Source organism: Heptranchias perlo, chromosome 23, assembly GCF_035084215.1.
Source record: "Heptranchias perlo isolate sHepPer1 chromosome 23, sHepPer1.hap1, whole genome shotgun sequence".
Classification (NCBI taxonomy): domain Eukaryota; kingdom Metazoa; phylum Chordata; class Chondrichthyes; order Hexanchiformes; family Hexanchidae; genus Heptranchias; species Heptranchias perlo.
This window is the reverse complement of record NC_090347.1, coordinates 7,728,214-7,755,982: the sequence shown is the minus strand read 5'-3', so window position 1 is coordinate 7,755,982 and position 27,769 is coordinate 7,728,214. Positions and strand designations below refer to the sequence as shown.

The window sequence follows — 27,769 nt, the reverse complement described above, 5'->3', positions numbered from 1 at the left end:
TGACATTGATAGATTTTTGTTAGGTAAGGGTATTAAGGGATATGGAACCAAGGCGGGTAAATGGAGTTAAGATACAGATCAGCCATGATCTAATTGAATGGCGGAACAGGCCCAAAGGGCTGAATACCCCTCTTCCTATGTTCCTAAATGGGGGAAGGGGTTCGAGACTGTGTTAGAGCAGGTTGTGCAAGTTCTGCAGGAGGAGTTGGCTGAATGGCCTCTTTTTGTTCTGTGCCTTCTCACGTTATTAAGAGGGGTCCCTGACGTAAGTCAAGCTGGAATCCTAGTGAATATAGTAGATAGCACGGAATGCAAAGGCTTTACTTGAAATTCCTGGTTGTACTGCAGATGCTGTCTGGGGTTGGGGTGGAATTGTGCATAAATTAGTTTCAGAGGCAGGTTTGGTGTGTTGCATTTGTTTTAGATCTGTCAGAGTGCAGGGATATTACAGCAATATTTCTTGTCCTGTTTATTATTGCATTTTTCACACAAAGTTTCTATAGACAACAAAAAAACCCACCCTGGCCCTAAAAAATGCACAGGCCGCAATCCTGGCACATACCTGGAGACCTGCCTGCCAGGGACCTTCGCTGCTCACCCTGCCGGAGTGTGTGGCGTCAGTGGGAGGTCCGATCGTTTACAAGCACATAGTGGGGTTCCAGATCGCCCACAGGCCAGGAAATCCAGAAACGGGAAGGACGCGAGAGGCTCCCCCGACAGCTCAGCTGGTTAAATCTGAGTAGCCGAGCCGCACGATCCACGAAGATCCCGAATTTGATCCTTGGTCTGTGGTGGATTAGTTGATTGCGGACAGAGCAATGATACAATTGGTCCAGGTTAGAGACTGGGTGGAATTGGCCAAGGGTCCTGCTCTTGATCACTAACCAGCAGTCTCTGCTGGAAGCGTGAGTATAGGCATCAAGTGAAGACCGGATAAGGTTAGTTTGTGATGCTCTCCCTGGTGGAATAACTTGCCGACACTCACTGTCTAGACTCACATAAGAAAAGTGGCCACTCGGCCCATGAAACTGTGCCCAGCGAGGGGGGGTCTGTAGTTTCAGAAGAGGATGAGGAGAGGGGAGAAAATTGATGAAAAAGGAGAGAAGATACAAGGGAACTTTAACATTTGAATATAGTTTAATTTCCTCTGAACAATGCCTTGCCATCTTGTTATTACATCTATGAGGCAACAGTTTGATGAATGTTAAATGATGAGTTTTTACATTTTAGTGGAGAACCTGGCTTTCTGGGAAGCTTGTGAAGACTTGAAATATGGAGAACAGTCAAAGGTCAAGGAAAAAGCTGAGGAGATTTACAAGTGAGTTGCTGTCCTCAACAACAATATCAAAAACTTGCATTTATACAGCACCTTTAACATAGTAAAACATCCCAAGGCACTTCACAGGAGCGTAATCAGTCAAAATCTGACACCGAGCCACATAAGGAAATATTAGGACAGGTGACCAAAAGCTTGGTCAAAGAGGTAGGTTTTAAGGAGCGTCTTACAGGAGAGGTAGAGAGTCGGAGAGATTTAGGGAGGGAATTCCAGAGCTTAGGTCCTAAGGCAGCTGAAGGCACGGCCGCCAATGGTGGAGCGATTAAAATTGGGGATTCGCAAGAGGCCAGAATTGGAGGAGCGCAGAGATCTCAGGGGGTTGTAGGGCTGGAGGAGGGGACAGAGATAGGGAACCTCTCAGGTTTTACCTTTGGCAAATAGAGAGATCCCTGAATCCAGAGTCAGGGCCCGACCTGACCCTGAATGAAGTGGGGTGACACTTGCTGGAAGAGGGAGACTCACTCCACTTTGCTCAGGAGTCAGGTTAGGGCTTAACAGCCAATTTATACTGAACTACTTCGCCCCAATGCTAAACTTGTAGAGTAAATGCACCCATAGAAACAGGGATAAAAATGGCAGAGGGGAAAAGGATGAGGAATGGAAATAAAATTACTTTAAAACTGAATTAGAAAGAATGAGGTATAAACTTGCAGTGCCCAATGGTAGCACTCTCTCGCCTCTGAGTCAGAACATTGTGGGTTCAAGCCCCACTCCAGAGACTTGAGCACAAAATCTAGGCCTGACACTCCAGTGCAGCACTGAGGGAGTGCTGGCCTGTCTTTCGGGTGGGATGTTAAGCCTGCCCTCTCAGGTGGATGTAAAAGATTCCATGGCACTATTTCAAAGAAGAGCAGGGGAGTTGTCCCCGTATCCTGGTCAATATTTATCCCTCAACACCACCACTGAAACAGATTATCTGGTCATTATCACATTGCTGTTTGTGGGATCTTGCTGTGCGCAAATTGGCTGCCACGTTTCCTTACAACAGTCACTACACTTCAAAATTACTTAATTGGCTGTAATGTGCTTTGGGACGTCCTGAGATCGTTAAAGTCACTATATAAATGTAAGTTCTTTTTATTAATGTGAGTTGAAAAGTTAGGGAAACCAGTAACAGAGGAAAATATCCTCTAATGTATGCTCCTCTGGGATAGACGGTGGGAGCATTTATTCCTTACTGTAATAAAATAGTGTTTGGATCTCATTCTAGAGACCATTTTACTCGTCATAGAAAAATTACAATCTTTTCAGGGAAACGTGCTATGTAATCCCTTAAAGTGTGGGATACGAGTCTCAACGTAGCACCTGTTTTTGATGAATTAGGAAGGAGATTAAATGTTTTTATAGTAAGGGAAGGATACAACTTGCATATTGAATGCTGGCCACTGTGCTATCATCTTTGAGAGGCGGTTTTGAGCTGTGGTGCTAGAAGAGAGGGGTTTTATTGTAAGGAAAGGGTTAATGAGACTGTTCTGAAGTCTGTTAATACTTCTATTGATTGCTCTTTAAATTACAGTAATAATAACCTTTAACTTTTGCCTGTTAATCAGGGAAGTATAAGTCAATTTAGATGCAGTGACCACTGAACTGTTGAACTAAGACCTTAAAGCAATGGTCAGTTTAGTCACTTCAGTAAACCTGACATGCTTTATATAGTTCAGAGAATAATCAGTTGATAACAAGTGCAGGAAAAATCGTTAGAAGGAAACATCTGTGAATACATCCTCCTTTATAGAAACAGGAGATTGGTACGAAATGGTCTGAATCAAAGACAGACTTATAATTAGAAGTTTCATTTGGTGGCTGGCAATGATATATAACAAGAGTGAAACTATCGATAGAATAACAAAGTAGGGGAGTTGTACCAGTCGATGGAAAGGGAACTAAAATCATTGATAAGGGATAAGGGAAGCTCAGTAAAATTCATCTTTTATGGGGTTGTAGTTTAACTTTTGTATAATCATATAATGCAGAAATGTGTGGATTGTCAGGTAGAGGGGATAAGAAAAAGGTATAAGAAGTGGGTTTCGGAATAGATACGTTGGATTTGATAAGGTCTGATGAACCTATACACCGAGCTGGGAAAAGTGACACATTTGAACCCCCCTGACTAGACCCACAAGGTTTTGTCGTATGTTTAAGTCCTATAAACTTAATAAATCTGTGCCACCTGAGAGTCAATGTTAATGAACTTTATTGATTTGAGGAGTAAGTTAGATGTACGAACTCATCCATCCTCTCCAACTGGACTACGACCCAAACCCAGAGGTGAAAGGGCAGCGTGTTAACAAATAGTAGCACTCAATGCCTCTTCCTCACTATACATATATAAAAAAACACTAATGTGCTATCCTATGGTTTCAGAACTTTCCTGGCACAGGGAGCGAGGCGTTGGATTAACATTGATGGGAGGACCATGGAGATTACTGTGAAGGGCCTGAAATACCCACATCGATATGTGCTGGACGCTGCACAGACTCACATTTACATGCTGATGAAAAAGGTCCGCTCTGCATTTTGTTTCCCTTTGTTTTGTTTTCATAGCATTGTAACTTTGTGACCCCTCTGTACCCGGTTGTATGGGTGGGTGGGACAGGGTCTTTTGTTTTCTCCTCCATAACATAACTCGTTATCAAGGCGATTAGATGAACAATTGGGCTTGATGAGGCAGCTTTTGGAAGAGCAGATTGCAACTTCTCGTAACACACTCCAGTCACTCCTTCTTGTTTCTTGTGCGCAGGATTCATACCCACGGTTTTTAAAATCCCCCATTTACAAGGAAACGCAGAATAAGGCGCTCATTCCTGAAGAGACCAAGCTTAAAAGGTCAGTACCGGAATGTCCCCACTCTTAAACTGATCAAATTAAAGTGGGGGTCGAATGCTGTCGTTGCATAATCCAGTTCCATTCAGTATGTCTGCATTTCTGAGATGGTTAAAGACAATACAAGAGGTGCCTGCCCCAATTGTTGATTCAGATTGGCATCTGGACGTTCTGGCAGATTTGGACACAGTTCTGCACTGAGATAGGGGTGTAAGAAACTCTGCCTTTCTTGTCCCTTCTTGACAAGAGCAAAGTCCCGATGGAGGTTTAAGCTTATGACATAAGATGTAAGATATGTGCCCAAACAGTTCTCCCCTCTGTCCCCTCCTCAGATGCTGCCTGACCTGTTGAGTCTTTCCAGCATTTTCTGTTTCTTGATTCGGATTCACAGCATCTGCAGTTTTATTTTACTTTTTGCTCTCCTTCGATGGTTTGGAGCTCCGACACATGCAACAGAAGGGCTTCCGACAGGCCATGATTTAAGATAATTGGCAAAAGAAGCAGAGGGGAGATGAGGAGACATTTTTTTATGCAACGAGTTGTTACGATCTGGAACGCGCTGCCTGAAAGGGCGGTGGAAGCAGATTCAATAATAACTTTCAAAAGGGAATTGGATAAATACTTGAAGGGGGAAAATTTGCAGGGCAGGGGAAGGGAATTAATTGGATCGCTCTTTCAAAGAGCTGGCACAGGCACGATGGGCCGATTGGCCTCCTCCTGTGCTATATCATTCTATGATTCTATGTGTGACATCCAGAGCCAAGCCACAATGGAGAAACGGTTATAGGGAGAGAGGGCTTTGGTTTCCAGCAGCCTGGCACTGACCTGCTAGAGGGTGACTCACGTGAGGGCCTCAATTAACGTTGATGAGTCAGGCGAGTGCGTGGCTTTGAAATTTGAAGTCAAGGCAGCTGGCACATCACAAGCCATCCTGCATGGGCACTTCCAGCAGGCTGGTGGGGAAACTCTGAGACCTGTGATGACAGCTGCGGTCAGGCATTATGCGGAGACCAGGATTGTGAACAGGTGCTTGTATATCCAGGGTTCAGTACCTACACTGATTGGGTTACAGAGGGGCAGTTAGTTGCTGCTGAACCCCCACATCTTTAACTGATGGAACCGTCTTCGATGAGATGCGACGTGTGTCCACCTGTAGTCTGGAGGATAATAACAGTTCATGGTGAGTTGTGCTGCTCACCGTACCATTCGGGAGGCGTTCCTGCTATTTGCTGTATACCTAATAAGAGCATAAAGACCAACCAGTGATTATCCTTCATGTGGGAGAGCTAAGCAGGATGTGTTTGGGGTCAGGTTAATTCAAGCCTGGTTCATTGGGTCCATGAAGGGATAAACCTCTCACTGGGAGCTGGTATTCTTCCCACTCAGCTTCAGATAACCCTATAACCCACTGGCCCAATGAGTAGGGGGTCTGTGGCTGGACAAGCAGCGGGACGTTTACCAGTGATCCGGACTGGTAAGCAGTGAGGTTTCAGCTGGTTAAACTCCAGCCGTCTCACTACATTCACTTCGGGCTCACAGCCTCGGCCGCTGCCAAATTGTGCTTGTGTTTGGCGGAACAGGCTCGAGGGGCTGAATGGCCTACTCCTGTTCCTTCGTTATCTAAGCTTAAGGTAAATGGCCTGTGTCCTTGCAGGTGTAAAGCGCGCACTCCACATCAGGCAAACAGAAACTCTAAATGGATTTCTCATTGGCTTGGGTTGAAAATACTTGAGCACGGTGAATTTCTAAACGTATTAGAACCTCACTGACTAAAAGAATGGTTAATCGAAGAGCAGCCCCATTAAAAGAATGGTTAATCGAAGAGCAGCCCCATTAAAAGAATGGTTAATCGAAGAGCAGCCCCATTAAAAGAATGGTTAATCGAAGAGCAGCCCCATTAAAAGAATGGTTAATCGAAGAGCAGCCCCATTAAAAGAATGGTTAATCGAAGAGCAGCCCCATTAAAAGAATGGTTAATCGAAGAGCAGCCCCATTAAAAGAATGGTTAATCGAAGAGCAGCCCCATTAAAAGAATGGTTAATCGAAGAGCAGCCCCATTAAAAGAATGGTTAATCGAAGAGCAGCCCCATTAAAAGAATGGTTAATCGAAGAGCAGCCCCATTAAAAGAATGGTTAATCGAAGAGCAGCCCCATTAAAAGAATGGTTAATCGAAGAGCAGCCCCATTAAAAGAATGGTTAATCGAAGAGCAGCCCCATTAAAAGAATGGTTAATCGAAGAGCAGCCCCATTAAAAGAATGGTTAATCGAAGAGCAGCCCCATTAAAAGAATTTTGTTACAATAACAAATCAATAGAAGATAAAAGAGCTAATTAGCTGCCTGGTGTCCAGAGGGTGAGCACGCTGAGTTTCCAGTACTCTGGGTTGGTGCACACACTGAGTGGAGGGTCTGATCCTTCTCTACAGCAGGAAGGGAATCTCAGCTCAGTGAGCTGGTGACTTTCATGTACCTCCTGAAGAATGAAAATATTTTACACAGTTTAGAATCATGGAATCATACAGTACAGGAGGAGGCCACTTGGCCCATCGTGCCTGTGCTGGCTCTTTGAAAGAGCTATCCAATTAGTTCCACTTCCCTGCTCTTACCTTGTAGTCCTGCAAATAAAGTAACAGAACTATTTAATCTGCAAACCTTGTATACAAATTTTGAAATTGTACATTTATGCTCTATTAGGAACAGCTTTGCATTTTATGATGTAACAAGGCACAACTGTAACAGCAGCACCGGAGCTGGCTAATTCAGTGATTTAAATCCTGATATCTGCACACAGGTCACCTCTGTTGTTGATTCACATTCCTACAGTTATTGTCTCTGCTTGTTTCAAAGGAACATAGGAACAGGAGAAGGCCATTTAGCCCCATGAGCATGCTCCGCCATTCAATTAGATCATGGCTGATCTGTACCTCAACCCCATTTACCCGCCTTTGCTCCACATCTCTCGATACCCTTACCCAAGAAAAATCTATCGATCTCAGTCTTTAAAAGTTCCAATTGTCCCCCAGCATCCACGGCCCTTTGGAGCAGAGAATTCCAGAATTCTGAAAAAGTGCTTCCTGATTTCCCTCCTAAATGGCATAGCACTAATTCCAAGATTATGTCCCCTCGTTCTTGATTCCCCGTCAGAGGAAATCGTTTCTCTGTATCTACCCTATCGAATCATTTTAACATTTTAAACACCTCGATCAGATCAGCCTCAATCTTGCACACTAGAAGTATTATTCCAAATAAGAACATTTTTGTATTTCTTTACGATGAGCTGGTCCACAGGATCCTGCCATAACAGGGTCATGTGTGAGGGTGAATTAGGAAACTTGTTGAGTCTGCCACTTCCTAGATGAACAGTCACTAATCCACCAGAGCAAGATGTGAGTCCTGTTAGGAGGAAATACTTGTTTCTCTTCCTCGTTTCTACCCTTCTGGGGCACGGCTCGTGCTGCCAGCAGTCCTCCCGTATACAACCCCGCTCCACCCTCCGAATGACCATTCTGCACGACTGAGTGAGGGACCGCAGGCTATTCGTCCTTGGGGAATGTCACAGCCGAGCTCAGTCCTGTCTTCATCCAACATCCACACACATACATAGCCATTGTCCACCAATGGTTACCGGCTAGGAATCAGGATCATGAATCCTGGCTGATCCTTCCCCTCCCCCAACTCACTTACATGGAAAGAAACAACTTGCTTTTACAGGGCACTTCATCTGGTCCCGAGTCCCGTGGAAACCCCGAAAGCGTTTCATAACCAATGAATTACTCAAAGTGCAGCCACTTAAGCCAATTCTACCACAGCCCCATTTGAGATTGGCTGATGTGCTGGAGACCAGGGATTGAAACTGGGTCCTTGCAGGTCTGTGTGGTTCAGTACCACAGTAGCTGGTGTATTTAGTCAGAATATCATGGGAGGAGCCTGGGGTTGAAGAGTTAGTTATCAATCGTGCATGGCTGTACAAACATTACTGAAACCTCGACAGTTTTCATGCATCCTATAAGATTATTTTTGTGGTTTCCAGTAACTTCCCATTCATGAAGAGACAGAGACGCTCCAGCCCGAGCCCGGTCATCCTGCGACAGCTGGAGGAGGAGGCGAAAGCAAGAGCGGCTGCCAGTGGCCTGAAGGTGGTCGACATAACGCAGGTTATGAGCAAGTTAGATCGCAGACACCAGATGAAGCAGGAGCCTCCCAAACAAGAGGCGCAGTAAAGACCCTCAGGGGAAAATGCTAAACTGACACCTCCACCAAACGTGCAATAAATCATCTACGGTCAGCACCCATTTCACACAGATAGGGCATGTAACCAGTGCTCGGTGTGAGAGTACGGGGCACATGTGTCGGCACCAGCGCCTCTCAAACCTGTAATATCAATTTTTCATGAGCTGTTTCTATTCTCTGCTGTCACTCCTGCCCCTCCCATCCTGCCCCTCCGCTCCAGCCTCCCCTCTCATTCTGTGTCACACAACATAATGTGGCCAAGGAAGGCTGCAGATGGACTTCACCCAGGCATGTGACGAGCCTTCCCTTCAAATGGGCACTGTTTGCATGGGAAAAAATTATTTGCTGAACCTTTATTTTGTTTGTTTACAGATGGCGCGATGATGTAATTCATGTTGAAATGCACCATCGCATCACTTGCGTAGAACACCTTTGTGGTAAAATTCTTCTCCCTTTGACCCAGTACAAAAAGGTGCTGGACAGCCAGTCGCCGAGAAACTCCTTTATCTGGGGCATCTGTTCATTTTATTGCCACCCAGCCGTAGCGCTATAGTGGCCGGGAATTTCCTCAGAGCTGCTTCGCCAACGGAAATCCGTTCACACGGATAAATGGGGCTTGCGGCCGCACCTGTGGCAAAGTTATGGCGGCAGAGTGGGATCAGCTCCGAGGAAATTCCTAGCCATTGCCTCGGTCAGTGGGATCCATTGTAGTTATTGTATAATTATATTACACCTCATCAAGTCTCTCAGAAACATCTCAAAGTGCTTATGTTAAAGTAAATCACTTTGGAATGCAGTGACTGTTGTTATGGAGACAAATGCAACAGCCATTTTGCATTCAGCAAGATCCTACAAACACATTGGGCCAGATTTTGCTATGAAAGTAATGGTGAGGCTAACCACCAAATAATTTAAAAAATATATTCGTTCATGGGATGTGGGCATCGCTGGCGAGGCTGGCATTTATTGCCCATCCCTAATTGCCCTTGAATATAATCTTTTCATGTAAGCAATGTCCCGTTATCCAACCGTTCATAAGGCCCAAGATTGGCTGATCCATTTGATTTTCCATTTCTCCCCATGTGCAGGCGCAAGTGATTTGTGTCACAAGGATGCTGGAGTCCCAACAACCCTAAAACACCACCCACAACCCCCACCCCCCACCATTCAAACAACCCCACCCCCCCACCATTCAAACAACCCCACCCCCCACCATCCCACAACCCCCCCCCCCACCATCCCACAACCACCCCCCCCCACCATCCCACAACCCCCCCACCATCCCACAACCCCACCCCCCCACCATTCAAACAACCCCACCCCCCCACCATTCAAACAACCCCAACCCCCCACCATCCCACAAACCCCCCCCACCATCCCACAACCCCCCCACCATCCCACAACCCTAACCTCCCCACCCACAACCCCAACCCCCAACAACCCCAACCCCCAACAACCCCACCCCCCACCATCCCACAACCCCCCCACCATCCCACAACCCCCCCACCATCCCACAACCCCCCCACCATCCCACAACCCCCCCACCATCCCACAACGCCCCCACCATCCCACAACGCCCCCACCATCCCACAACGCCCCCACCATCCCACAACGCCCCCACCATCCCACAACCCCCCCACCATCCCACAACCCCACCCCCACCATCCCACAACCCCCCCACCATCCCACAACCCCCCCACCATCCCACAACCCCCCCCACCATCCCACAACCCCCCCACCATCCCACAACCCCCCCCACCATCCCACAACCCCCCCACCATCCCACAACCCCACCCCCACCATCCCACAACCCCCCCACCATCCCACAACCCCCCCCACCATCCCACAACCCCCCCCACCATCCCACAACCCCCCACCATCTCACAACCCCACCCCCACCATCCCAACAAACCCACCCCCCATCATCCTACAACCCCACCCCCCCATCATCCCACCCCTCCCCCCCACCAGTGTAAAGGCTGATATCTGCTGCAGTTTGTTGATGAGATCTAATATTTCTTGTCTCCAGGTGAATATTTCTGATAGCTCTAGTAGTCTCTGAAGGTTTACAAAGGAGCCTACGTTGGGTGAGTGGAGAGATTCAGAGGCTGGGTCCTTATTAAACCCGCACCACTCGAGCGTGTCTCTTGACAGGCCGACTGAGCAGCAGCATTTAGTGCGATCTGGTCCCATGGTCCATGGAGATGTGGGTGAGCTGGAGGGTAACGTGGATCAGGGCCTAACTTGAGGGCCAGTGAGAAGAGGGATAGAAAACTAAATCACGAAAGATAAAAAATACTTAGAATACAGAATAAAGAATAACTATTGCACTTACATAGAACAAGTACTCTAAATTCAGAGATCTATGCAAACACAGAACTGGGTTTATTATTCAGCTCTTCACAACTCTTAAATGTGAAAACGTGTAAAGTTTTATTAACTTTCCAACGCTGCTGTGAGGATAAACATTTACTTTATGAAAATTAGTTGCAAAGACGCCTTTTCGTTATTATCCGTCTGTTTCCGTTGAAGTTTTGAATGTTTTAGTATAAACAGTGAATTCTGCTGTCATCTTCAGGATGCTCACGGGGAGAAATTACTGACACAGCACAGCAAAGTTGGTGGGTTAAAATCAGTAGGTGCAGCTATTGACACAGGTTTCTGGCTGGGAGTTACTGAGTCTGCACGTGCAGGGGAGACGAGTTAACAAGCTGAAACAGCACAGTTTATACTAGTCTTGTACTAAGATTTTTGCCCCAAAATTACATTCATGAAGGTGGAAATTCAGTACAAAAACAGAGGGGGGGCGGGGGGTGCAGTAAAGCTGGGCTCGGATTTTAGGGTTGAACCCAGTTACACTGGATTCTGCAGTTCTGGGCGGGGCCATGGGTAAATCTTCCCCATGGCTCTGCTCACATCATGAAGGTGTGTCCGGGGGAGTGCCTGGGCTACCTGGGAATTCTATCCTTTAAGCCCTTAAAAGGCCTCAGCAGAACTCTCACCATCTGAGAGCTGGGGTAAGTCACACTGAAGGCCTAAAGAGACCCGAAACCTTTACTTTCCTCAGGAGGCCCACTTGCTCCATTGGGAGCAGAAGATGTGAAGAACATGGGCCCTTGCTGAGTGTCCACTCCTCTGTTAGAGTGACATGGCGGCTCTCCAACATTCTGGCCAGCAGTGTGGGGCATCCTTGCACGGGAGATGCTCTCTTGCACATGAGCTGCGCCCTTGCACAGGAGCTGCGCCCTTGCACAGGAGCTGCGCCCTTGCACAGGAGGTGCGCCCTTGCACTGGACATGCGCCTTTGTACGGGAGGTGGGCCCTTGCACGGGAGGTGGGCCCTTGCACGGGAGAAGTGCCCTTGCACGGGAGAAATGCCCTTGCACACAAGATGCTTCTGTCCCGGCCGTACAAATGACCCCATCACTAGTATTTGAGACAGGGTCTCCAGCAGCCAGCATGTGCAGACTGGGCTTCCACTCCACTGCACTTGTGCCGGCAGAACAGACCTACAAGAATTTCAAGACCATTATCTCTCAGCATTTAAAATACCTACATATATATGCACACCTTTTAATGGCTTGGAACTTTAAATAGTTTGAAATCTTTATTTATTATTATACAATTAATGGAATAATGTAATTTGTTTGCTTGTTTCTCCTGAACTATATTTGCTGGTCTTTTCACCAGTGTCCGATCATTTTGGTCCTTGGTTACATTCGTTGTGTGCTCCTATCATTGATTTAATGGGGGGGGGTTTGGAGTACAATTGAATTACCACCTGAAATATAAAATGTGTTTTGTTTGTGAAAATCATTTATAAAATGTGTTTCTTTTTGTTGTAAAAGATATTTGCATGTACATTAACTCAGTCCCATCAGGTAGTCACTGCTGTATTTAAAGGAACGACACCAGAGTCAAAATCATTGAAAGGACAATGTTGGATTGTGTAGAATGGCATGAACAATCTCTGTTAAAATGTTTATTTATCTACACTGACTCTTTCAAAATGAATAAGCAAATAGTTGGATAACATCCTCCAGCTCACCATTTTGGAATAAGGACTCCTAGTGGCTGGGCTGGGCTATCCTAACATGGATTCGATACAGCAGCCCATTGACTTATAAACATGATGTGTGAAGTTCCTAAAAAGACTCAGCACTCAACAGGTTAAATAGTATAATGTTGGATTGATGTCCTGAAATTGTCACTCAAATGAGGGGTCTGGGAAGAATTGCACTGAGCTTTACCTTCTCGAGCGTTTTCCCCATGGAGAGTCCATGACAGTGCAGATTGTACAGGGGCAATAGGAAAGAAAGGGCCTCAAGGCTCAGTGATCTCCTTATTCTTCCCTTAATAGGGTCTCAGCTGGGCCATGTGTACCGCTCCTTTAAAGCCTCTGTTCTCTGTTATTGTTTAGATGACCCTGTAATCTTTTTCCTATTGGGTATACTTGTACAGTCTTTCATCTTTGCTTCATTTCATGCGGTGCTGGTGGTATATCCATAGTGGTCTGCTCTCAAATAATCATGGTGGAATGTCTCCGCACTTTACAGACTTCAGTTTACCATGACAATGAAAAAGATGATTCGCTGAAATAAATGAAAATCAAACTATAGGATAGCATAGACCAAAGTGAGCTACATAGGGGAGAACATGCAGGTAGGAGTGAGTTACATACAAGATGACACACAGGTAGTAGGAAGCTCCATAAAAGATAACACACAGGTAGCAGGAGGCTCTATATAAGATAACACACAGGTAGCAGGAGACTCCATAAAAGATAACACACAGGTAGCAGGAGACTCTATATAAGATAACACACAGGTAGTAGGAAGCTCCATAAAAGATAACACACAGGTAGTAGGAGGCTCTATATAAGATAACACACAGGTAGCAGGAGACTCCATAAAAGATAACACACAGGTAGTAGGAGGCTCCATATAAGATAACACACAGGTAGTAGGAAGCTCCATTAAAGATAACACACAGGTAGTAGGAGGCTCTATATAAGATAACACATAGGTAGTAGGAGGCTCTATATAAGATAACACACAGGTAGTAGGAGGCTCTATATAAGATAACACACAGGTAGTAGGAAGCTCCATAAAAGATAACACACAGGTAGTAGGAGGCTCTATATAAGGTAACACACAGGTAGTAGGAAGCTCCATAAAAAGATAACACACAGGTAGTAGGAGGCTCTATATAAGGTAACACACAGGTAGTAGGAAGCTCCATAAAAGATAACACACAGGTAGTAGGAGGCTCTATATAAGGTAACACACAGGTAGTAGGAAGCTCCATAAAAGATAACACACAGGTAGTAGGAGGCTCTATATAAGATAACACACAGGTAGCAGAAGACTCCATAAAAGATAACACACAGGTAGTAGGAGGCTCTATAATAAGATAACACAGGTAGCAGGAGGCTCTATAATAAGATAACACAGGTAGCAGGAGGCTCTATATAAGATAACACAGTTAGGAGAAGGCTCTATATGAGATAACACAGGTAGCAGGAGGCTCTATATAAGATAACACAGGTAGCAGGAGGCTCTATATAAGATAACACAGTTAGGAGAAGGCTCTATATGAGATAACACAGGTAGCAGGAGGCTCTATATAAGATAACACACAGGTAGCAGGAGGCTCTACATAAGATAACACATGATGTGGAGATGCCGGTGATGGACTGGGGTGGACAAATGTAAGGAGTCGCACAACACCAGGTTATAGTCCAACAGTTTTATTTGAAATCACAAGCTTTCGGAGCTTTGCTCCTTCGTCAGGTGAAGTGAAGAGATGCATATAGGCACAGCATATATAGTCAGAGAACAATGCCTGGTGATTACAGATAATCTTTCTAACTGCCCTTTATCACACCTCGGCAGAGAGATAATCACAGCAATCAAAGGAGTGAATGGTGTTCAGACAGGTTAGTCAGGGAAACATTACATCCAAGAATACTGAGGTGGGGTCACAAGGGGTCAAATGTAGCAGATGCTGGGGTTTGTATTAAAAACAGATAACTTTTTTTTTGCTGGAAATCGCAGCAGGTCCGGCCGCATCTGTGTATGGAGAACAAGCCAACTACGACTTGAGTCTGGATGCCTCCACTACTCACCTTCAAACAGCCACCTAACATCAAACAGACCATCGCTTGCAGCAAATTACCCAGCTTTCAGGAGAACAGCGTCCATGACACCACACAACCCTGCCACGGCAACCTCTGTAAGACATGCCAGATCATCGACACAGATACCACCATCACACGAGAGGACACCACCCACCAGGTACATGGTTCATACTCCTGTGACTCGGCCAACGTTGTCTACCTCATACGTTGCAGGAAAGGATGCCCTCCGCGGAGCATGGTACATCGGCGAGACCATGCAGACACTGCGACAACGGATGAACGGACACCGCACAACAATCGCCAGGCAGGAAGGTTCCCTCCCAGTCGGGGAACACTTCAGCAGTCAAGGACATTCAGCCTCCAATCTTCGGGTAAGCGTTCTCCAAGGCGGCCTTCAAAACACATGACAACGCAAAATTGTCAAGCAGAAATTGATAGCCAAGTTCCGCACCCATGAGGACGGCCTCAACCGGGATCTTGGGTTCATGTCACGCTACATGTAACCCCACCTGACGTAGAGTCATCCAGACTCAAGTCATAGTTGGCTTGTTCTCCATACACAGATGCGGCTGGACCTGCTACGATTTCCAGCAAAAAAAAAGTTATCTGTTTTTAATACAAACCCCAGCATCTGCTACATTTGACCCCTTGTGACCCCACCTCAGTATTCTTGGATGTAATGTTTCCCTGACTAACCTGTCTGAACACCATTCACTCCTTTGATTGCTGTGATTATCTCTCTGCCGAGGTGTGATAAAGGGCAGTTAGAAAGATTATCTGTAATCACCAGGCATTGTTCTCTGACTATATATGCTGTGCCTTTATTCATCTCTTCACTTCACCTGACGAAGGAGCAAAGCTCCGAAAGCTTGTGATTTCAAATAAAACTGTTGGACTATAACCTGGTGTTGTGCGACTCCTTACATAAGATAACACAAGTAGCAGGAGGCTCTATATAAGATAACACAAGTAGCAGGAGGCTCTATATAAGATAACACAGGTAGTAGGAGGCTCTATATAAGATAACACACAGGTAGTAGGAGGCTCTATATAAGATAACACACAGGTAGTTCGAGGCTATATCTGAGGTAACACACAGGAGTAGTAGGCTATTTATCTGATAATACCCAAGAGTCTGTTACAATGGAGTAATGCATTCGTTCAGTTGACAAACAGTAGAAACAGGCTCAAGCAGTTTATCTGTGTCACCTGAACTTTGAGGTGTGTTACTGCTTTGAATCAGGTTTTTATCTGTATTATAATTCATAATGTATAGGGAACAAGCAATTTTATTCCAGTTTTAATGAGCTCTGAAGTTAAGACATGATAGTTTTATAGTTCAATCCCAGTTTGTATTACGTGACTCAGTTGCAGTGAGTGACGTGCTGGGGTAGTAGACAAAATCATGGTGACAAGGAGTGGTGAGATGTGGGTTTGTGCCAATAATCAACTCACACACTGAGTTCCTAGTCGCAATTGCATCACAATGGGGCGGGAGGGAGCAGAGACCATACTTTCAAAGAGAATGGAGGGAGAATTACTATCAAGACTCTCACAATTAAACAAGAGTGCTATTGTGTTACATCATTCAAGTTGTCATGTTATTATCTCATTTTCACTGCATGTTGCAAACTACTAACAGACATTGCGTAAATCAGACCAAGGCGTAAAGCTGAAGCCTCTTTCTGTCAGTTGACCCCCGAGCATGACTGTGATCCAATCACAATGTTGTGAAAGGCTCCCTCTTTCTGCCACATGACACTGATGCTAAAATAGATCTCAGTGTATATAATGACTGCAGTTAATGGCAGTAACAGAAGCTGGAAATTCTGATAAAGCTCTGAAAAGGTCACCGTACAAACAATGACGGACAGAAAAAGACCCACTGGTCCGTCCAGCCTGTCCCACACAACTGCAATGCCGTGTACATCAGAATATATACACTCCCCACCCCACCCGAAAGCCATGTATTCTCCTGGGACAGGTGATAAAACAGATTTAAAACCCAGGCCAATTAAGGGGGAGAAAATCTGGATAATTCCTCTATTATAGGAAACCACCCTGGCCCTAATTACCTACTTTTTACACAAACTGATCCCCGCCCCCTACCAGAAACAGGTCCAGCTCTCACTTGAAGGAATTCAGCGAATCAGCTTTCACTGCACGAGCCGGCGGCCTGTTACACAGGTCAACTATTCTCTGGGAAAAGAACCACCTCCTGACATTTAATCTAGACCTGGCCTTACATGACTTGAAATTGTTATGTAATTAGTCCAGGAAGCAAGTCCATGCCTGCAACACACTCGCACAAACCATACATTTTCTGTATTTTAAATACTAAATACCATAACTTGAAGCTCCTGTGAAAGTGTGAACAGTGGATTTTTAGAATGACATGTTTTGGCTGCAGATTCTATTTCATGTTCATTTAATGAAAAAAAAAATTACGAATAAAGTAGTATCAATCATTGCCCATCTGCTTTGTGTGTTTCTGTTGTGCCTGGTTGATGTTTTCATCTTGTGCCAAACTCCAGATTATCCTGTTGTATTGTAAAACTCCAAATATGTTTCCTCATTTTCATTGTGTTCTTCATATAGCGCTGTTCAAAGATTCTTCCTGTGCTCCCGACGCCACCATCATTGTTGAACTCCATCTGATGCCTGTTTGATTCATTATGTGAAAGGGATAGAAAGTCGAAGGCATGCAGTTTTTACTCGAAGTACATCGTGACACTTTCCCTCCCCTTTTGCACAGGATCTTATATCGACTATGTCAACGATTATCTTAGCATTCAGCATAACTTAATTTCATGCTACAATAATCACTGCTGTGACAAAGCTCTCACTCTTAGACATACCTTGTTATTCATTATGGCCTGAACAACATGCATTTTTTACATGATTGGAAGGTTCTGCTCCGCACTTGCTGGCTTTTGGTGAGGTTGAAGTATTGAGTAACTCAGCTGCTTTGGGAACCATGGCAGGACCATCCTCACGCTGTCTTCAACGTTTCTCCACTCCATCCAATTCACTGTGAACTGTTGCTCTTCTATCCTTTCTGCCAAAGGTGTATTTCGATCCACTTTTCCTGTTGTTTTCTATCACCCCTTTCCTTTCCTTGGGCTTTCTGCATCAAGGCCTAAAGGCAACCTGATGCCAGGCATCTGCCCATGCTGCTTTGTAATGGGAGGTGCACATGGCAGTGTCCTGGTACGACGCCCTCCCTGCATTTCCCCTTGATCTCGAGGGAGGTATCTGTTATCCGCTCAGGGCTTTCTGTCCCTGGCGTGGTTGAAGTTGGCAACCCAGCACGTGGAGGAAAGTGGGTGTACAGCTGGACCCTGCAGCTCACAGGGTGGTGTATTGGTGTCGCCCCGAGCTGCTTTCTTTTGGAAGAGGAGAATTTGTTTCTTTCAGAAATGATTTTCTGTACATGCCCAAAAATTATAAAATAGAAAATGTAAAGAAGTGCACAAGGGGATTTTCCTCTTTTGAATGGTGTCAAAAAATACAACATTTATCAATGACGAAGGGAACAAAAGCTAAAACGTTGCTGGAAAAAAAAGCCTTGCAATTTGCAACACAACAATAAGCAGTAACAACCACAGAGTCAGATATCACACTGCTTCTCAACCTCACCACTGCTCAGCCCTGGCCATGCGGAGCTTAAAAAATGACACCATTTAAAATAAAAGTTATCGTAAACACTATACATTGCAAACGCCTGGGTGTCTATTAACAATTCGGTCTTAGGTTCGTAAACATATCACATACTCTAGGTTCACTCTGATACTTACGATGTAAGAGTTCTCCCATTGATTTACAAGCTAGTGGCTCACTCACAGATATCTATTTACTGCTCATTTTGGCACACTAAAGTTACTGAGGATTGAATATTATATAAATAGCCTAAAGGATGCTGTAGCTTTTTGAATACTAGCAACCAACATTCAAAACCATTACATTCCCCTTCTTTAAAATCAAAGACTGATACTGCAACTACATATAATTGGAACTGCAGTCACACAGTGGGGCTAATTTTGACTTTGGGCGATAGTGTAAAACAGGTGATAGTGAATCGGCAGCCTGTTTTACATCTCTCCTGATTTTTATTTCCATCGATTATCAGACCATACATATCTCCTGGTGGAAGCATCTCAAAAGTGAATGTCATTGCTGGTATTTCCTTCTCAATTTTGGCATATCAGTGCTCAGTGTCCATCATTGAGCAAAATGTAAAGATTACTGCTTGTCAGTCATCATCTCTCTGAAGCAATACCGCACCCAACTCGTACTGGCTCACATCTGCACTGATTTTTGCAAGCATTTTTGGGTCATAAAAAGTACTCACTGATTCATACATTATCATAGAAAGAACTTCCATTTATATAGCACCTTATCATGTCACGTAGAATCATCCCAAAGGACTTCACATAAAATGAATGACTTCAAAGTGCAGTCACTGTTGTTATTTTTCTGAGTCTCATGTCATGTTCCTGCTGAGTGGATCCCTAAAGTTCTCCGTACTTATGTCAAGGCCATTGATGTGCTCAAACAATGAATGAATGATAAGATGTTAGACCAATGGAAGGGGCAATAAAAGCAATGACAAAGAGCGATGTTTGGTGCCAGGTTCTCCCCCTCCCTCAGTCCCCTTTATAGAGGGGGACAATTATTATATTTTTTTAAATGTTGCAGTTAAAATCTTTGGGGATCTAAGCTGTGACCGACCCTCTAGGTGGGCCCCACTTCTGCCGTGGAGATGGCCAGTATCCAGTATGCCTGCTCTAACCGGGCTTAGCGACACCAAGGATACACCGAAGTCCCTTTGAGGGCCACAGTCGCAGGAAATCTCAATGTAAGAAGTCCTTGCTCCCCCCCACCCCGCTCCTTATGACGATGGCCTTATGTGGGCAGACAGAGGCTGTGCCCTACAAGGCCGTCTGAAAACTGGAACGCAAGGATTTGGCCCAGTATTCCCGGGTCCCGGCGTAGTATGTGGCACTTCCAGTGTTCTCCCACTAAAATTATGACAGGAGTACATCAGAATGGGCGCAGACTTTCAGACCCAATAAACTTGTATTGGCAGACATAAAAACATAATCATGACTTCCTTTATCTGTAATCATGGCGACAAGTCCTGAAAGGCACTTTGGTGTGGACTATGACCAACACTGCCCCATAAACCAGTTTAAAAAAAGGTGAATTAGAGCAACTCCCTCCCCATGAAGAAAATTTTATTCCTTAAGTGTCATCATTACCAGTAAACTATGGCTCTTATTTAATCTGCTTGATATACACGTGAAAGCTACTGGTTGTGTGATCTGGCTTTATTCATGCTGGTAATTTTTGGTGAAAAAAAATCTATTCTCAAACTATTCCAAATAATAAGGATCCCCTCATTGGCATGACTTACACCATGAGACATTAACTGGGGGAGTGAGCGTTGTTCTCCCCTTTCTAACAATTTTCTTCCTTCCACTCCCAAAGATGTCAACTTCTTGGTGGGATATAATTCCCAGCCACTCTCTAGTACCTCGCCCATGTGGCCATTCATTCATATGTGAACCTTGATAGCCGGCGTAAGCAAGCTTTTTAACCATGGAGGCATGACAGCCAAACCTCATCTGGTATTTACTCGACATTCACACATATATAGCTGGAAATACGGTAGGGGTGGACAGCTTCTCTACCAGGGGACCAACCGAACCCCTGGAGAAAAAGCACAAGCAGCTATATTGGCCATTTACACTGGTTCTCTGGGGCTTCCACTGATCTTCTGCTGAGGTTATGGCAGGAACTCCATGGAAATTCAGGGCAATGCACTTCAAACAGGAGCTGTAGATAGTAATCCCCTTCTAACCCAGGGACGGTGAAGTTAATTGTAGCATCCATATCACTACCCTGGTTGAGATCAGCTAATAACACAGACAGGAGATCAGCCCTGGAATCTAACTGGTCTATAGGTTCACCTCACCTTACTGAGCTATTGGGAATGAGATAACAACTTACATTGATATAGCTCTTTATCACATCTCTCAGGTACATCGAAATTACATTGTGCAGTTACAGAAGTAGCCATTTTGCACACAAGGTCCCACAAACAGCAGTGGAATGAATAATTCTAGTGGTGTTGTTTGAGGGAGGAAGAGAATCCCCTGCTCTTTAAATAGTGTCCTGGCTAACCTGCTGTTAGTGACTGGTTCATAATGCAGAAATGTTTAATGGTAGCTACTTAGTAGCAGCATCCACATAATGAGGAAATGCTTTCCTTTGAAAGCTTACAATTTGTTCAGTGAGTGCCTTGATATTATTTTATCCACAAAATCCTGGCAGAGGTCAATAATTGTCAGTTGCTGAAGTTCTGATTTAGTGTGTTTGTGACTGATAGTTGCTTTCCTGTTGCATTAAACATTTTCTCTTCTTTTATAGATATGTAGGTTTACCGCACCTGTTCCCCACCTGACTGTGTACACAGGCTTATGTATCCCACCTTGTTCTCCAAGCCCCTCCTTATCCAATGCTGCCAATGGTGATCTGCCCTTCTACTCCCCCAGACACATTCTGCTACCAAACAGTGCCATCTGCCCTTCACCGATCAGTGTGGCCATAGACAGCACCCCAGCGCTGGAAAGAAAATGGGAGCATAATAATTCTGTTTCTAATCAATTTTCCTCAGTTGCTGAAAGCACAGAGTTGTCAATTGGGTCCGAATCAAGCACCTACAACCAGGTATCAGCACCCACGGAAACCAAACCTTCTCAGAAATCCAAAATGGCTCTGTCCTTCAGCAGGTTTTTGAGACAAGGATGTACACATTCACCAGTCTTTGCAACTTTGTCTCCTAAGTGCATCTCGTTGAATAATGGAAAGATCCAACCTTTAAATGGTGAAGAAAAGCAGCTGCAGCAAAGGCCAAGAAGAGTGTCCAAGTAAGCAACCTCTTCTCTTTCCTTCCACTGTTGCATCGAGTTATCTTAGATGTCAATTAATAAGTTAATACCGTGAAGAGCTTTAGGAACATAGTAACAAGATTAGGCCATTCAGTCCTCCGAGCCTGTTCCACCATTCAATTAGATCATGGCTGATCTGTACTTTAACCCTATTTACCCGCCTTTGCTCCATAATCCATTGATACCCTACCTAACAAAAATCCATCAACCCTCAGTCTTGTAATTTTCAATTGACTCAGCATCCACAACTTTTGCGGGAGGGAGAGTTCCAGATTTCCACTACCCTTTGCATGAAGTGCACATCTGCATTTAAAACAAGTCAACGCTTTCTAGATGGATAAATGCACTGCATGATGGGATACTGAGCCATGCAGACCAGTTTGGAAAGGTCTCAACACAATCCCTGGCATAACCTGTGTTAACAAATCTTGGGGGAGTGCTAAAATTGGACAGGGGTGGGCTGAGCTGTGATGCCCCAATGTTGAAACCCTACCAACACTCACTGACCTGACTCAAATATGAAGAATGACTGTTTGGCTCAGATGCTGGAGAGCATTGGTGCTCATGGAACTGTATCCCAGCATGTCAGCACTTTCAGAAAAGAAAAGGACAAAAAGAGAAATTGAGGAAATATAGTCAATGAAGATATCTAGCACAACTGTGGGTCTTAAATAACTTGGAGATTTTTAACTGTTTATTATCTTTGATTTCTGTTCCCTCAGTTTTTTCCAAATCAAAGTAGACATCCCCTCCGAGTGCAGAATTTACCCCATAGACTCCGAGGATGAGGATGAAGATTGTCACCGCACCTACAGAGACTCTGCGAAGGAAGTCATTTGTCCTTGGGAGAATGTGGCAGAGGAAAGTAAAGCAGGATGATGGGAGTTCAGTTTAAGGCCTATGGAGATATTGTGAAGCCGACCTAAGTACTTGAACTGCCTTAATGCCAGTATTATGAAACCAGCTCTTCTGCTATGTTGGCAAATACTGTTAAAGAAACACCCAACTTCGTGAAATAATTTTATTTGTCACATTCTTCATTCTCTTCTTTGTTTAAATGATTATAAATCTTCAGTTTTATTTCTCTTGATAGAGCACTTTCTGCTCCCGCATCATCCAGGTTGCCATGACATTGCTTTTTTCTGCTAAGAACTGTGGATAACTAAGGTCATTATAATGACATAAAACAGTTGCCATGCAGAGATGAGCTTTAAACAAGAACTGGGAATCTTCAATTGCAGCATGTGCCCATAATTCTTCCCAGGAAAAAATATGCCATAACAACCTGGGAGATCTAAATAAGTTGAACAGAGGGTTCTCAGACTGACAGAATAAGGAACAGCAGAGGGATGTTTATAGTAATTACAGAATTGAGTATGTAATGCAATAAAAAATGATTTTGTTGCTTAGTTTATTTTCCATTGAAATTCATTTTATACATCAGAGTAGAGAATATATACACGTGTTGGTAATGATAATCCGCAACTCTGTTTAAGAACCTTTCCTATTAGATCTGTAAATGGAACTATCAGATTATAATGATTTTGGTTCTAGCTAAGACAGAAGTATTTGTAATTTTTTTTGTATTATGATCCTGGCAGCGGAACTCTTCAAATCGTATGTGTTGTTATTGTATACATTTCTACTTTTATATGGAATCATATGAACAAAGTATTCTTAGCAGTGACACAATACTGTATGTTAACTAGTCAATACATTCAATAGTCCAAGTGTCTTTGAGATGTTGTAATATATACAAGACATTGTGTAATCCTTCACTGAATAGCAAAAGAAAACTTGTGCATAGCTCCCCTGGTGGCTTTAGTAGTAAAGGCATTGCCCAGTGATACCGAGCCAACCAGATCAGGAAATCCCAGCTTTAATTTCCATTCTCTATTGAGTTAGCTGAACAGTGGCAGTAATACAGCTGTTACAATTGGCCTCAGTGCCCCCAAACTAGGTAATGGAAAAGTCAGCCAGGAGTTCTGACTCCAGATTGCTATCCATTGACCTCTGCTGGAAAGTGCATTTGTGGCAACAGGATCAGACCTAGCTGTGATGCCTTTTGGGGTAAAATAGCCTGGTGATAATGTCCAGGTGCATGCATAAAGAATGGCCTCTCGGCCCAGGTGCTGCAGGGCTGCCAACATACCTAGAGCCATAACCCAGCAGGCGTCAGAGTCTTCGAGAGAGGAGGAGAGATAATTGGAGCGAAAATGCTTCAGCAAGTCTTGTTTGTGAACATTATTGTGAACATTATTGCAGAATCTCTGGATTCAGAAGTTATTGTTAAACCATTTGACTTTCACTTTCAATTGTATTACATCCTTATAGCATACACAGATCATTACTTCTTCTTGCTAATCAACTGTTGAATATTACTTAAGGAACGTGCATTGTAACAACTGTTAATTCATGAAAGGCAATGTCATGACACACCAAAAAGTGGGAAACACTGTTAGCAAAAGTATGAATCTAAATATAGTAACACCCCACCTGTGAAGCCTACCAGTTATATTATACAGTGATGTGATGTTGATACTGTGGGGTTCAGATAGCAGTAATAAACCACTCTAGATATTTATGACATCATCTCAATACACTGACAAGATTACTTATTTACAATCACACCTAAGTATTCATTACCATCTGGAACATGCTTCTAGGCATCAGTTGTTCTATATATCATGAACCAGTTATAGAATGTAAACTACATTCTTAATTTCCTATTATCTTTTCTGATGCTGTAACTCTGTTGTACAAGTGCCTAAAGAGACAGTTTGTTCATTGTAATTTTAGCAATTTTCTAATCTTTTAGTTTGTTACTCCAATGAGATTGTGGGCTGTTCAGATCCAGTTGCTGCTAAGTGTTCTTGCTGGTGATTTATTTTGGTGTTAAATTAAAAAGTGCAATTTCAAGTGTTTGTCATCTATTGTTAGTATTCTCGGTGTGGGCTTGAAGCTTTTTGAGGTATTTTATTGAATACTATTCTGTGGAGCCCTTAACTATTTTGCCTCACCCAGCTCCTTAACTCTTTTGAGGAATTCCCAAGTAGATGTTGAAAAGTCCTATTATACAGTATAACTAGACTTTCAGAAGGCCTTTGACAAACATTTCCTGTGAAAGGCTGTCTCACAAGCTTAAGGCCGTGAGGCTTATCACTAGTGTCAGACTGAGTTGTATGAGAGGGTTAGTAAAACATGAACTTTTTGGCCTTGAAAGGAGGGGAATGAGAGAAATCTTATGGCAGTACATCCAATATTAATAGAAAAAGTTAATCCTGACCACTATTTCAAGGTAAAACTTGGAGGTAAAAAAGGAATTGGGTGAAAGAGTGAAAGCAAGCAGGTGCTATTTCGGAGGAGCGATGTCAGGTTGGGAGGTAGACGAGTGGAATGTGCTAATGATTGGTACTGGGGCCCATACCGTTTCTGAACTACATCAATTACGTGAATTCAGAAATACAATGCAAATTGGTTAGATGCACTGATGACACTAAACTGGTGGGGACACAGGTCTGATGAAGCAGCTAAGGAATTACAGAAGGACCTAGACATTATTTACAAGTGGTCTGAACTACAGCAGATGACTTTCAATACAGCTAAGTGCAAGGTCTTACATATGGGAAGAAAAAATGGTGAGAAACAATGGTGTTGAACTAGGAGAGTGGCTGAAAGAGACATGGAGCTGTTGGTAGACTTGACATTGATCATTGTCCAATCATGGCCAAGCAACAATTCATCAAGCAAACATAGTAGTTTAACTCTGAGGCTATTGTGATGAAGCTGTATTGTGCTCTGGTCAGACCCACATCATGAATGCCATGTTCTTCCCTGATTAATGGGGCACAGGGAAACATCCACACCCTTAATGAGGTACAGAAAAAGGCTGTGAGGCTTATCACTAGTGTCAGACTGAGTTGTATGAAAGGGTTAGTAAAACATGAACTTTTTGGCCTTGAAAGGAGGGGAATGAGAGAAATCTTATAGCAGTATATCCAATATTGAGTATAATAGAAAAAATTAATCCTGACTATTATTTTAAGTTAAACTATGACTGCAGGACAAGGGGATATGGGTACAGACTGATAAAATGTAAGTTAAGGACTAACCTCAGCAAGCACTTCTTCATGAAGAGCAATTAATGCCTACAATGGTTTTCTGCATAGGATAGTAGAAGCAGCTAAATGGAGTCATCCAAGAGGCAGTTAAATGCTGCGGGGCGGGGGGGGGGGGGGGGTGGGGGGTGCGGTGGTGGTGGAGGTTCTATGAAAGACAAGCTGAATGGGCTGATCTTTGTCAACTGCAGAATTAAAAATATTTTTATCCACAGCAGTGGCAACACAGTATCTTGAGTACGTTATAAGTAAAGTTCAACGAGTCTGTTTCCTAATCTGAGTAACAACTCCTGCTCCAAAAGGCGATTTAAAAAAATATTTATTTCTTTATTGGATGTGGGTGATGCCATGAAAACTGCGTTTATTACCCACCCCTAGTTGCCCTGAGAAGGTGGTAGTGGGCCTTATCCATGACCGCTGCAGTCCTTGCGATGATGGCACTGTTATGATGGTGCTAGGTAGAGAATTCCAGGATTTTGACTCAGTGACAGTTAAAAAATGGAGATATATATCCAAGTCAGGATGGTGTATGACTTGGAGGGAAACGTGGAGGTGATGGTGTGCCCATGATGTTGCTGTTCATATCCTTCTTGGCTGTAGAGGTCATGGAACTGGTGGATAAGTCTATTTTGTTGTCTTTTGTTGCTATTCTCCTTCCCCAGTTCTGTGTTGAGTTTTATTTTAGCCTGGTAAGAATAACTCCAGTAACCTCATGACAGCTTTAAAATTCTCAATGTTTTATCTAAAAGTTCTGTTTCTCCATGCATTGCTGAAGAAGCTTCTTTTTCAATCTAGTATGGACCAGCTGACCTGCAATGTATATGTGGCAATTAATGAATTCTGAATTGGTACTAATGAAAGCAAGATCAACCAACAAGGCCACCATCTTTGATGGCTCCACCTTTGTTCATCTCTTGACATTACTGGTTTCACCATCTTCTCTGTTCAGAAATAGAAGTTCTTCCTCTCCTCTATTAATAAAGCTGTCTCAAAAAGCTTGGTTCCTCTTTCATAACAAACATTTCTTTCCCCTTCAACAATTCTTGATAAAGGCCAAGTCCATTCAAAACTTGAACACTGCTCCCAAATATTGGGAGGTTCTTCTTGCTCCTCTGACACACTCCTGAACAGTGGTCTGATAGGCAGTCCTCTCATCCCTCGCCTCCACTTCTCTCATTCTCTGTCACAATTTCTCTCGTCTTCTTCCATTTTATCAATGCTACTATGGCAACTGCTTCTCTGAACTTTCTTCTATTGTTCTTCCTACAGTCCAAATATAGCACCCTGCATGCTTTTCCTCTTTCTCTGCATCTGCACTGCATTGAACTATGCACTCACATGTCTCCCAATTTAACTTATTCTTTTCCAGGTCCTCAAAATCCATTAACTCCTTCAATCTCCCCACCCCCCCCACCGACAATCTACAGGCTTTTAAAACACAAGTCACTATTTTTTGATTAACCTCATCTTCTCTTCTACTCTTTTCAACCTTGGTGGAGTCCTGTGCCTAAGGCCGCTGTTCCTTCACCTATGTTTTCAATTTTTTTAAAAACTCAAGGATTGGCAGCACTCCAGGGGCAGTTCAGATGCATGCCAGTACACATGGAGACAGAATTGCCCTCCGTCACATCCCTTTGTGCTATACCACAAGCCAAAACTATCCCCTTCCACCTGATATCCACTGCTCCTGCTGCTTAGATTGCCCTCCCCTAGATATTGAGTGCTCTGTTTTCACAAAGTACTTTATATAGCAGCCCAGGCAGGAGCCAGCCTATCTTTCTGCATCGGTGTTACTTTTCTTCAGAGGTTCCAAAAAACAAATCTACAACACCTGCTTTGCAGTATCAGTGAAAATAACACTGAAATTATGAAGAAAGAAAGAAAATCTGTAAAGCAGCACACAAGAGAACATAATAAAGTACAAGAAAGAGCAAAATACAGTACACTGAAGCAATGTACTGTGCACTGTTTAAAAACTTACAGACTACAAAGCAGTGTGAGGTGACCTAGGCTTCGAGGACCAACGTATCACACAGTAGAGGATATAAGCATAAGAAATAAATTATTAGAGTCTGAATTCTCATCAACTAAATATAGAGACAGTCAGACCAAAACGCTAGATTATTCAGCTAAATGTGCAGGAAACAAAAGCAAGAAGAAAATGAATATTC

General features: G+C 43.8%; 1 protein-coding gene across 1 annotated transcript in view; it reads left to right on the top strand.

Annotated features, from left to right (window-relative positions):
* Positions 1 to 22,359, top strand: part of rgs9b (regulator of G protein signaling 9b) — an 85,652-nt gene extending 63,293 nt beyond the window's left edge. The window contains exons 14-19 of the mRNA XM_068004482.1: positions 1,231 to 1,318; positions 3,701 to 3,839; positions 4,077 to 4,162; positions 8,189 to 8,312; positions 20,960 to 21,459; positions 22,203 to 22,359. Coding sequence (XP_067860583.1) covers positions 1,231 to 1,318; positions 3,701 to 3,839; positions 4,077 to 4,162; positions 8,189 to 8,312; positions 20,960 to 21,459; positions 22,203 to 22,359 — 1,094 coding nt within the window. The remainder of the gene's footprint in view (positions 1 to 1,230; positions 1,319 to 3,700; positions 3,840 to 4,076; positions 4,163 to 8,188; positions 8,313 to 20,959; positions 21,460 to 22,202) is intronic.
* The last annotated feature ends 5,410 nt before the right edge of the window (positions 22,360 to 27,769 follow it).